The sequence below is a fragment of the Phyllopteryx taeniolatus genome, chromosome 1 (assembly GCF_024500385.1).
Source record: "Phyllopteryx taeniolatus isolate TA_2022b chromosome 1, UOR_Ptae_1.2, whole genome shotgun sequence".
In the NCBI taxonomy this organism is placed as follows: Eukaryota; Metazoa; Chordata; class Actinopteri; order Syngnathiformes; family Syngnathidae; genus Phyllopteryx; species Phyllopteryx taeniolatus.
In genome coordinates this window covers 37785882-37798785 of record NC_084502.1, presented here as the reverse complement: position 1 = coordinate 37798785, position 12904 = coordinate 37785882, and the positions used below count along the sequence as shown (strand labels likewise).

Sequence of the window (12904 nt, the reverse complement as noted above, 5' to 3'; positions counted from 1 at the left end):
CTGTTTTAGATGCGGCGGCACGGTGGACGACTGGTTAGCACATCTGCCTTACAGTTCTGAAGACCCGGGTTCAAATCTGGCCTCGTCTGTTTGGAATTTGCATGTTCTCCCCGTGCATGTGTGGGCTTTCTCCGAGTACTCCGGTTTCCTCCCACATTCCAAAACATGCATCGTAGATTAGTTGAAGACTCTAAATTGCTCGTAGGTGTGAATGTGAATGTGAGTGTGAATGTTTGTTTGTTTATATGTGCCCTGCGATTGGCTGGCGACCAGTTCAGGGTGTACCGTGGCTCTCGCCCAGAGGCACCTGGGATAGGCTACATTACGCCCACGACCCTAGTGAGGATAAGCGGTACGGAAAATGAATGAATGTTTTAGATGCTCTCTAAACTAAGTCTCATTAGACTTGCTGGCATATCACACGAGTGTTGCTTGTAGGAAAATATTTCACTTCCATTGGACTGTTGCAACAGCACCAGAGGTTTATCCCAAAATGTGGACTGGTTGAAGACAGTGCTTGGCCAGACTCCATTAGGGAGTAATGTCATAAAAATGAGTATGTTGAGCCAGTGGAACGAGACAAACGCTCACATGGGTGGAGTCGGGGCGCATACCTCAGCTTGCACAGCTCAAGGTCACATGTGAGCGTACTGCGCATTCATTCATGTTCACAGGGATTCACACCTTTTGAATTTGACCCTTGTGACGTCTGATCTGGTGCAAGCTGGAGATGCATATCTTCATGCGAACGTGCTTCTTTTCAGCTCTGACATGAGCTGGGAGGGTGTTGAAGTGGGCGGACTTGAAATTCACATGGGACAGCTGCGACAGTGGCACAAAAAGTTACAACTTAAAAGTGTATCTGCGAACAAGATGACAAGTAGAGAAACTAAGGTGAGTATGTCGTGTGTGTGTGTGTGTGTGTGTGCGTGGAGCATACACAGCTGGTGGAGGATGTCACTGCCCCGCCCAAACAAATCAGGATGTCACCACTTATACAAGCCTACTGGTAACCCCACGGGTTTTTAAATACCAAACATTTTAGAGAACTGATGGAAGAATGAGCCTAGCGTACATGTCCATCATTCCGTTGTTAAGAACAACTCTTTACACCCACTAGAAAGGCCGAAGTTGTCAATTGGTTTGCGAGATATAAAAAGATCCAGGAATAATTATGTTAAAATGGTTAATTGGGCAGGAGATGAGTCAATTTTGAAATAAATACATCATCACTGCATTATGGAATGCGTCAAGCCAGTTTTAGTCAAGTCTCGATAGACAATCTTCACTTGAACCGTGGCCATTAAAGATGTCGAACACAGGTCAAGGGAGAGCCTTCAATTAACAGCGTGGCTTAGCACATATAACAAGAGGTAAGACAAGCAGTCTTAAATTTTTTTTTTATTTGATACTTTTGATCTTAAATCCAATTTAAAATGGCATTCTGCTTGTAAAACAAAACAGTTACAGTGGAATGTGAGTAATAACACAATACAAAATTAAATCAGGTCAAATTGGGTTCCAGTTAAGCATTTAAATAGTAGTTTCCTTCTGTGATGAATCTCTTGCAACTAAAAACTAAGAAAATCACACACTTGCACCACCATGTACTTTGCTCGTTTTGTTAAATGTGCCACAGGGGCACGTTGAAGCAAAATAAGACTTTCTAGCATTAAAAAAAAAAAAAAGACATGCATCACATCGCTCAATAGCATACTGATATAAAATAGCATACACAGTACAGTATAATGAATTGGCAATAACACTGATGAATTGAGCACCCTTGTAGCCTTGAGTAGTTGGATGTATACAGTCAGTCCGTCTTGAGAATTTCAGCCTGCCTCTGAAGGCATGATGGCAATGTGAGTGTCGTGGTGAAGAAAATCATGAGGTTGAACTTCAGCTTCCTTGTAGTACAATACCTTTTGTACACATTCATGTTAGAATGGAAAAAAAAAAGATCACATTAAGTCATGCTTACATACAGTTCGCAGAAGAAGCCTGCAGGGATGATGATGATGATGCACACACATTCACACATCTAAATGCTCAATAATTCAAGGGGACAAAGCTTCGTCAATGAGGCACATGTGCACGTGTCATAAGTTCTAGTGGAGGGTGGAGCACTGAAACTGATGACATGCAGGCTGATGGGTGTCGACAGTACGAAGCTGCTGCAGCCCTCATGGGACCCGGGTGAGTCATGCTAAAATACATTTTTCTCCCACCCAAAAGCGCTCATCTCCATCTCAAGCTCAATTGCCATCAACAAGTCAGGGTCTGAGCCGTCGTTAACGTCCACCGTCGCCACCTTCATCATTATCAGACTAGTTTTCCTGATGCTTGTTGCGAGACACAGCCAAAGAAGGGAATATAGGCGGCCATCGCCGTGTCGCTGTACCTGATGACTATGTAGGTGAGTCTGAGGCGGGATTGCATGAAATATGTGTGTGTGTGTGTGTGTGTGCGCGCGCGAGGGTAAGAGGGGTTCACAGCTCGGTGTCTGCAGTCTTGGTGGCGGAGTGGCCGTTGGTGGGAGGAGGCTCGGTCTTGGCAGCTTCAGGAGACTCTCCGTTCACATTAGGTTTCTCCTGGGTTTCTGTCGGGGGGCTAAGTGGAGCCACGGACACGAGGGTGTTCCCCTGGTTCTCCTGATCCACTGGATACGCCTCTTCTGCCTGCAAGTAAAGCACAAACATGTCAAAAACATCAAATACAAATACAGTACGTACATCTGAGAAATAAGAACACATTTATTCAAACTGAGCCTATTCACCTGCAGTATGTAAGTAAGTTTGTAAAACACTATCTTCTCCTAAGATCAACATGTCCAAGGAAAACTGGAGCTTGCGACAACTACACTTCTAAGCCCATTTGTTCATTTATTTCTTCTAATATGTCAACCTCTTTTCCAGTCTCATGTCCTTCAAGAATGGAGAATGTACTTGCAAAGAATAAGATGTACAGTGAACCTCCGCATATTGGCGGTTTGGCATTCATGAATTCACCTTTTCTCTGATTTTAACGTGGCAAAAAAATTCTGCACATTTTTTTAATTTATTTTGTGGCAAAATACTGTGTACAGTATGCATGATATTGTATAGTAGCATCTCTTTAATTGAGACAACAAACGGTTTCTATCACATGTAAACACACCAAAAACTCACACGGTTACACGGTGGAAGGCAGAAGGCTGTTGTGTGTCTCGACGGAAGTTCCACGTTTAGTGACTGACTACAGTGTTTATGATATTTATTGAATTGCAGTGTTTCTTTAAATGAGTGAATGGTAAATGTAGACCGTTAACATGCCGTCCGCTCAACCGCCCTTGTGCGGCGTTATTATGAATCCCACTCGAGCTCAGGACATGCCCTGCTGCAATATGATTGGCTTCTGCATCCAGGTAGGACACACCCTACTGCCGCAAGGTGGGAAGAGCAGTTTCTGACAGGCTGTGTTATTATGATTCCCACTAACGCTAATCCACCCTGACCCTAACCGTAACAAACAGTTTTATTTTACGTATTTGTAATGGTCATTTGGCGGCATGGTGGGCGACTGGTTAGAGCGTCTGCCTCACAGTTCTGAGGGACTGGGGTTCAATCCCCGGCCCCGCCTGTGTGGAGTTTGCATGTTCTCCCCGTACCTGCCTGGGTTTTCTCCAGGCACTGCGGTTTCCTCCCACCTCCCAAAAACATCCATGGTAGGTTAATTGAATGCTCTAAATTGCCCGTAGGTGTGGTTGTTTGTTTCTATGTGCCCTGTGATTGGCTAGCGTCCAGTTCAGGGTGTACTCCGCCTCCTGCCCGATGATAGCTGGGATAGGCTCCAGCACGCTCATGACCCTTGTGAGGAGAAGTGGCTCAGAAAATGGATAGATGGATGGATGTGCATACTGCCTACACAAACTGGCTCACCCAATCACAGATCTAGCAGCAGCTTTGTTTGATGTGCAATTGACAGCAGGAGTGGATTGATAAGATGGCAGTGCGCATGTCTATGTTGGCTAATTGACTTGCAAGGTTTACGCTAAACGGGGTCTAAACAGGGCCTCAAAACCAGTGGAGTCTGTAGCAGCAGCTCAGCGGAACAACGCTAAACTATCTACGATCGGCAGTTCGTGTTACTTCGTGGATTCATACGTTTTGGGTCAGTAAACACCGAAGTCATGTAACTGCTACGTCGCTAAGTTTTGCTGATGCTTGCTGCAGGACAGTCAAATGTTCATCGTTTTACACCAGACTGCACTGCTTCCAGAGGTGCTGCAACAGGGCCGGCAAGCCAGACAATTGTCTAGGGTCCCGGAGAACAGGTGACGTTGGCCGAAATCAATGACAAAGCACTGCTTAACCGTGCAACAAAAATGAGTTGTTGAGAACTCCCACACATAGTCAGTCCCTTACTAGCTGTTGCTGGCTGGAGGGCCCAGCCACAGAGAGACGGCTGTTATTAGTCCATTTCAACTACACAACTGTGAGCAGACACTGCAATGACATGTTCAGGGTCAAAGAGCTCTCTAATGGGGGCCCCTAGTAACAGGCTTTTTGGAAATACACCTTAAAGTCCCATTAAGCATTAGAAAAGTTACCTTACACAAAATGTTAAAATGAAGCATTGAAGCTGTTTGTGTGCCCGCAATGAGTGTGCCTGAGAGCAGTCGTAAGTCACACCTTCTGTCTCTGATTTGTTGTTTTTCCTCAGGTGCAGTGCTTTCTTGTACATCAAATTAGAGGCACAAGATCGGGCCAGAGAAGGGAGATTTTTTTTCACAGATCATATTTATCATGTACTATACTACTTACTGTCAAGTCTTACTGACTGTTTACACAAATATGACAAGGTGTCTTTCTTTTCAAACTGCAAACTCCCCTTTAAGTACAATGCTAATGTTCAAATTTTACAATTACAGCTACCATGTTTTTGTTGAAGACGTAGGCCTGATACTCAACTATATTTTAATGTTGGTCATTATGGTGGTACTTGGAAAGCTAAGAATCTTTTGGGGTGGTACCGTATTTGGTTTTAAAAGTTTGAGAAGCACTGGCCAGGTCATGTTGATGATGTTACATATTCGAAAAGAAAGCATACATTGGTATGATATTAAATTCCATGTTATTGGTCTTATTTGTGTTTGAGCCGGAGGCCTAACATGTTTCCAGGTTTCCAAGCTAGTAACCTTGTAGCCTTTTATTTTGAAGGGTACGCACTGGAACTCAGCATTTTGGCACAAAAGTTAACTTCACATGGCACTGGTGATTTATTTATTTTTTTAATGGATGGAACCACGTTGATTCCTTTCCCTACCCACCGATGAGGCACAAGGTTAGTGTTTGTGATACTGTGAGACGTTTATGTGAATTGTGTCCCAATTCAATGTGATGTAAAGTTGCTAGGGTGAAGTTTTAGCTCAATGTTAAGCTTTTTTTTTTCTGTCATCGGATCTTACGCCGGTTTGAAGACTAAAATAAAGGCTAAAAACCATCAGTGCAAAAGTGCAACCAACTGTTTACCTTGTTAGCTGTCTCAATGTTGGCATAGATGTATTTTATAGTTTCACTCACCCAATTGACAGAGTTGACTTCACTGAAACTTCGCGCGGTATAGGCGGAGGCTCGGAGCACGTCAGACTCCTACACAGCGCGAAAGGCTCCTTTGCACAATATAATCTTATTCCAAGTGTTGCTAAGATAAGACACTTTTGTTCGCCGCCACCGTTGGGCACAAGCACGTCTTCGTGCGCGTTCTTCTTTATTGGTTTTCGCCACACTCTTCTTCGGGGTCGGCGGACTAGCCATCGAAACTGGGAACCGACATTTTAAAATTTTAACGATTCCGGTAGAACTGGAACGTTGGTCCTGGTTCCAATCGGTTCTCGAAGCCCAACCCTAGGCATGATTCAAAGATGATGTTGAAGTAAAACTCGAGGTTTTAAAGTTTTTCAATAATTTGAGGATGTAGTTTTATTTTTATGGAAACCCTTTCTTTGGACAGAGCTTCTGGATCATGTGGTTATACCCTGGACACATCACTCACCAACCGATAGTACATTTGAGATGAAATATATCGAGAGATTTTCTATCGAGGTTAAAACAATTCTGTGGTATGTCCAGGAAAATGTCAAATAACTCACCAGCTTGACTCCCTTGCTGCTGTCAGTTCGGCGCTGGCATTTGCAGTACCCAGCAACAATGGCAGCCGCAACCAGCAGACCGGTGATCAGGATCCCCACAAATACAGAGCGGCCTGATGAGGAAGACAATGGCGCCTCTAAATTTGTCACTCCCAGCTGCAAACACAGATGTAAACATCGCAGATTAGGTATTTAAATAGCTTTAGGGTGTTGAATGAGAAAATCTGAGTACAGACAGATGCTATTCAAAGTCAATGGGATTCTCGTTCTACCAACTTGATCTCGTCACTGTATTTTTGAAAACTGTAAAATAAAAAAATAAAAAAAGATTTAGTAACTCAGATACCATATCATCCAAAATCTTATTAAGAGTTCAAATATGGCCTGAATGTCATGGACTGCTGTTACAAGGTCAAGAACCAATTTTGAAGTCAAGGTTAATCCCTGACTCCGAATCGCCAAGCATCTTGCGCTTTCTTACCTTGTCTTTCAATTCCCCCTTGAGGGCTTCAACCAGAGTATTCGGTTTAGCTGCACATGGGGAGTGAAACACATTTTAGAAATCACTAATGATTACCAGAATTTAAAAAATGAATGTTGTCCAGTCTCTATGCTGGTGCATGTCATAAATACCTACCATCATTCCTGACCATCTGTATGTTATTTCCCTCTTGGTAGACTTTGATATGACAGTTTTCAGTGTAACACTTGATGCTGCTCTCTTCAAGGATGTGTTTCGTGTCCTCCTGAAGATGCATAAATACAATTAGATTCACTTCTGCTTTGCCTATTGGTCAAATACTGACAGTTATTTGGGGTTTTAACTGGGGTTTTAGACCAACAATGCGCTGTTTCACGAAAAAACACTTTTTTTTCCCAGGATATTCACTTCCTGGTTTGCCCAAATAATATCTTGAAAATGTTCGCATTTGCTGCTCAGGGTATGGGTTTGGGGCCAAAAGACAAATGCAATTTCTGGAATGTTCTCAAAGCACAAAGGCTTTTTATGTGCGTCATAGAAGCAGACCGCAGCTGTATGGAATACATGCTCACTTTCCTCCATCTAATACTGAATGATGATATCACCTCATTGCACAATGAAGACTTTCTGACTTGGGATCACTCTTCATTTTCTATAATGTGATCCAGGCGTCTCTCTTTGCTCCCAGGAGACGCTTGTGAGCAAACCCCGAGTCACAGCTAATTGGAATGGAGCCTGCAGCTGTACAATCCAGATTTTTTGGGGAGGGGAGGAGAAAAACTCAGGAAGGCTGAATTTGTGATACACAATCACTCCCATGGAAGCCGTGCTCTTCTCCAGCCGTCTGTCACATGCACTCAGCTTGGCCTCGTGTGGCCTACTGGACTCACGGTTCATGAGGCATTTGCAGTTCAACAGGTTCCACTGGCCACTGATGAAATGCATTATGGATATGACTTATGGTTTAACAGGTTAAGAGCGTCATTCCCTAAGTAAAGTCATTCATCCCCTCTTCTTTTATTACATGCTTCATGAACAAATCATTCTTTGGCAGCTTTGTCCATGTTTAGCTTTAAGTTGAGTGCAGCAGATGACTTCTTCAGATGGTCCTTTAGCCCTGTGAATGTTACACTGAAGACCCAAGAGGGGTTCAACTGTTTAGCTCTATGCACCTGGATCCACATACAGCATCCGAAAACTGCCATTCATTCTGAACAGCTCAGTACTTCGCGGTGTCATATAACTAATATTAACTCAAAACTTCATATGAGACAAAGCAAGCACTCGTGTTAAAAACATTTATTGGGATACAAAATGTATAATGTGCGGAACGGTGGAGAACTGGTTAGCACATCTGCCTCACAGTTCCGAGGACCGGGGTTCAATCCCCGGCCCCGCCTGTGTTGCGTTTGCGTGTTCTCTCCGTGGCTGCGTGGTTTTTCTCCGGGTACTCCGGTCTCCTCCCACATCCCAAAAACATGCAGGATAGGTTAATTGAAGATTCTAAATTGCCCGCAAGTGCGAATGGTTCTTTGTTTATATGTGCCCTGCATTTGACTGGCTGGGATGGGCTCCAGCACGCCAGCGACCCTAGTGAGGATAAGCGGAACGGAAGATGAATGAATGTATAATGTCCAGAATAAAACTGTTAAGTAAAGAACTGAGTCTCCAGCGTTCTAGTCAATCAGATCATTCAAATAGTTCTAAGAATCAACCACTTATCAGATTTACCTCAGAACTTAACAACACATGCCATGACCATTTCATTTGGCATGGCAACTAGGCTGACAGATGAACAAACAAAACCACTTTTAACTTCAATTTAAGCTTAAACTACCTTGGCAGAGGTTAAAAGCTGAAGGAGCCGCACCCATGCACTTCCCCCTTTGCCTTATGGACACCAGACCAAGACAGGAAATATTAGTCGTTCTTTATCTGCCAACAACAGGCTGATGATTTAGAATGCCTGAGGAATTTCTAAGAGATGCTTTGCAAAGGCTTTGGTTTGTGTCGCGGTCTGAAACTAAAAGGGATAGAAGGTCTGCATGCTAGATTAGTTTGGTAAATGGAAGGTTTTGTTCGACAATTAAAACTAACTCCAGGAGGTTAACAGCATTTACCGTGTATACATGAACAGATCAACAGACTCGAACACTTCTAAAACTAACTGAACTGAGAGCACTTCAAGTTCGCTGTTTGATGAAGGTGCTAGGAAGAGAATTTATTTCAAATTAACTAGCAATGTTAGCGCAAAAACAAGTGAGCTCTATTTCGGTAGCTTAATTTTTTGGTCCCCTGTATATACACAAGACGACAAAATTTAGTAGCTAGTATGTTGAACTATTTGTAAAACTGTTTCACTGGTTGGCAAAACCACATCTAATTTTAAGGATTCTTATTTGTTACAATTGCCTTTAAGGAGCAACGTGACAAGTGGCTGCCATCTTTGTGGAATTCCATGTGAAAAAAAACCATGGAATGAGTACTAAATGAGATTTAAAGTACATGACCTGTTCTACTGCCTACACTGCTCTTCGCGTAAAAAAAAAAAAAAATCCATTAACGCTATTTAAGTCAGATTTTTAGGGCAAGTGACACCGTTCGAAACGTCACGATAATTTTGACGTGTCGACTTGGAGAACCCCTCGGAATTTTCAGCCGTACCAGCTTATTGGTGGCTATTTTTAACTCAAACCCGTCAGGCAATCGGAGAAGGGGTTCCCCGAGTAGCGGATGAAATTAAATGCTAGTAAACAGTTATGCCGGAGATACACTGAGAAATAATCAAGTTGTACTCTTTTATCCTAATTTGAAGGAGTTTTTTGACCAGATTTTGTATCGGCGATGTCACACAAAAACATTCCCCAAAAAGGCCATTATTTCTAACACCAAAAACTAATTTTCTTCTGGAAACCATCATCCGATTTTCAAACTTCTTGATGCGTTGTACTCAGGTTGAAGTGGGCATTCCAACCAGTCTCAGCGTTCTGACATTGTCATCGTTGTCACATTGCTACTTTAAACCATACTGCAAAAGAGACGAGTGCAGTGTACCCACACATTCAGTTTTAGTGACCAGAGCCTTGACAGCTTTACTCTCGTCGATCTCCTCCTTCCCAACACACTCCACCACGGGCTGCAGAGACAGGATGTGACATCAGATATAGTGCATGTTGCACACGCTTTTACATCATCTCGAAAAGTAATACATATTTTTAGAAATGTGTTCACCTTTGTTGTAATGATGTTAGAAAGATCTGACAACTCCATGACCACTGTGCTATCATCACTGAGAGCAGTGGGGCCAGCTGTGGTGCCTGAGGCACCACCTTCCTGGTGGTCAGCAATGGGGGAACTGTTTACTGGAGGAGGCGTATTTTCAGCAGGTGCACCAGAGTCTCCTCCAGCCACTGGAGAGAGACCTGAATCTGGAGCAACGGTGATGTCTGGCGGGGCACCCAGGTCCATTAAGCCGAGAGTGGCTGACAGTACATGGATGAAGCTAATTATGATCTTTGAAACGGAGCATCACAAGGAAAAGAATAATGATCTACAGTAGTTGCTATAATGGTTTATTCAGTGAAATAGTCTTCGTGACTCCTTTACTGTATCATATGAAATCTGTTGAAGGTTGAAACCAGTTTCGCGGACAAATACATACTGATATAAATTGGTTTTGAATGGACACGTCACATCTTGGTTATTGGCCCGGATTTCACAATTGCCACATTCAGACGCCTACCGTCACTGTTGTCTGCGGCCGGATCACTTGCTGGTGCCTCTGTTGCTGCATCATCTTGGGCCACCACACCATCTACAAATTTAGAGAAATAACAGCAGCTTTAAAGCTCTGTTTGACTGACATCAGAGACACAGTCTTGGGACGACATTGCCTCCATAAATACTGGATTGTTTGCAAAGTGATGGCTTGAACAGCTTGGCGTGGTAAACCAAGAATCAAGAGCCTGAGTGTACTCCAATTAATTAGAAGATAAATATACACCAATTGCATCAGTACCTGTGCAAATAAACAGCCAAAGCCCTTTGACTATCTGTTCCTCATCCGGGCCATGTTTGCTATAACACAGGGATTAAGCTGGGTAGTGTAAAAACAGTGCAGTGTGGAGGGAGTTATTCTTTCCTCCAATGGACAAACTGTTTGACAAATAATTTTGACATTATTACTGCCGTAGTGATGTCATATAAAAATGCAAGTGCTTACTCGGTGTATCCCTCACAGGCCAGTTCCCATCCATACATTTTCAATACCCCTTATCCTATTCAGGGTCACATGGAAGTTCGAGTCCATCCCAGCTGGCTTTGGGTGAGCGGCTGGATACACCTTTGCCCGATCACTAGTCAATCGTAAGACTGACACACAGAGACAACCATTCAGATTCACAATTAAACCTATAGACAATTCAGAGTGTTGTGGACAAATGGTTTACTGCGCAATTAGAATCTTTAGATAATTGTCTATTGGGCGGCAACAAAATGTTGATTCAAAACACCACTTAATGGCGCAAACCCCTCAATGTATGCCTCAGAATGCTCTTGGAGTAAATAGGCCTGTTTTAAAGCACTTAACTGACTAAAAATACTGACAAAATAAGCCACGCAAATAATTCCTTCTTGCAAATGCACACGAGTTCTTCACTGACAGGTTTCAGTGGGTACTTTAAGTGGTCATTGTTAACAGAAATTAACATTGTACTTCTGCACCATGTAAACAAAATATAGTACTCTCACTATTGGCAACATGGAGCAGGTTTCGGGCCTGAGCTCCAGGAAGCTCCCAGTTTGGTGTTCCCTGCATTGATGTGGCATGCCACAGACCACAAGTAGAAGAGACGATGGCAATATAGACTCATGATGGCATTTGTAGAGGCTTCCATGCTGCATGTTTTTGTTTTTTTTGTCTCGACAAAAAATAAAATAATGGCGTAATGGCACATTTGTTTTAGTACCAGTGTTTGACTCCCCCTTTCACAAAAACCCAAACGGTGTGTGGCAGTGGGATAAACGCTATAAGGTTCAGTGAAATAGGACTAAACAATGCTGGCGTGTGTAGGCCCTCAGTCAAAAACGGCGCTCTGGCACTGTCAAGCTCTTCAATACCTTTTTGGTACGAATGACCATTTAAAATCCATAACTCTAACAATGATTTGAAAGACACCCCACAGAAAAAAATGGTTGTTGCTGTTATAACTCAGGGTTTATTGTCTAAATTGAGCTAGAGTGTATTGTAAGTATATGTAACTAAATATACTGTATTAGAGACAAGAAATGACATTTCATCCTTCACAGCATTAGCGTTGAATTAGGGCTCCATTCCCGTTATAAAGGAGATAACGTGATGTTGTACGCTGTAAGTGTACGCTGAGGACAAACTAGAAACATATTTTTTTTTTTCCTAATAAGAACATGAAAAACCTATTTATACTGTGTATATGTAATACAGTATTGGTAACACCACTACAATAATAATCTAATGGTGACCTGTGACTTTTGTACAGTACAGGGTAGCCACATCACGTTTCATAATGTTATCAGCGGCGATTTATGGTTTTGACTCAAGAGCCCATGATGCATCATCGTTCATTCTACAGCCTGTATGTTATTCCCCAAGATGTATTTTGGGTTGTACACATAAACAGAAAGAGACCTTATTTGACTTGAACATGGATATTATTCATTACATTAGACTACTGTGCCCAGGTCTTTCTATTCACCATCAAATGTGGAACCACTGTTGTCCTCCATTTCAACTACCCTATAGCGCATGGATCCGGGGTGGGAAACCTCACGTAAATTCCAGCAAAAACAAATACTGTCACACCTGATTAAACAGCTGCAGTGAGAGACTAGGGGACATTTTGCACATGGTGTTAACAGCGGAAGCCAACTTCCTCTTGTGGGCATGATAGGGGTTTTGAGTAGAGGAGGAAAGGTGTTGCAGCTGTCTTCTCTTTCACATCAGTTGGCTTGTCAGAAATCTGAGAAACCTGTGACTTCATGCTTTAGGGGGAAGACTCAGCAGCCTTAAGGATTTTCTGTTCGATCTCCACCCAGACAATATAGAGACAACGCCCTGACTCATTTCTGTGTCACACCCGTGTTATTTCCAGATGTCCAGAGAAGACTCTTGAGTCCATCTTTCATGTCTGCTTGTAAATACCTCCTTAACGAAGTCAAAGCTGGGAATCCATTATATATAACCATCAAGGTCACTTTGATCAGCTTTTCATCGTGGCTGCTTCACGTCTTAAATAACCAAAATGTGCAAAACAAGT

The 12904-nt window shown here is 42.8% G+C and overlaps 1 protein-coding gene and 1 long non-coding RNA gene across 4 annotated transcripts in view; one reads left to right on the top strand and one right to left on the bottom strand.

Moving 5' to 3' along the window:
- Nucleotides 1–1388: 1388 nt before the first annotated feature.
- Nucleotides 1389–12904, bottom strand: part of cd34 (CD34 molecule) — an 18186-nt gene continuing 6670 nt past the window's right edge. The window contains exons 2-8 of the mRNA XM_061793671.1: nucleotides 10354–10425; nucleotides 9843–10093; nucleotides 9670–9747; nucleotides 6768–6876; nucleotides 6612–6661; nucleotides 6131–6286; nucleotides 1389–2678 (exon numbers count right to left, since the gene is read on the bottom strand). Coding sequence (XP_061649655.1) covers nucleotides 2490–2678; nucleotides 6131–6286; nucleotides 6612–6661; nucleotides 6768–6876; nucleotides 9670–9747; nucleotides 9843–10093; nucleotides 10354–10425 — 905 coding nt within the window. The 3' untranslated portion in view covers nucleotides 1389–2489. The remainder of the gene's footprint in view (nucleotides 2679–6130; nucleotides 6287–6611; nucleotides 6662–6767; nucleotides 6877–9669; nucleotides 9748–9842; nucleotides 10094–10353; nucleotides 10426–12904) is intronic.
- Nucleotides 3895–12904, top strand: part of LOC133487319 (uncharacterized) — a 26146-nt gene continuing 17136 nt past the window's right edge. The window contains exons 1-2 of one of the 3 annotated variants that reach the window (XR_009791288.1): nucleotides 3895–4149; nucleotides 4212–5322. This is a non-coding gene — a long non-coding RNA (uncharacterized LOC133487319). Of the gene's footprint in view, nucleotides 5323–12904 lie in introns of all 3 variants that reach the window. The other 2 variants (XR_009791287.1, XR_009791286.1) reach the window with 2 other exon arrangements.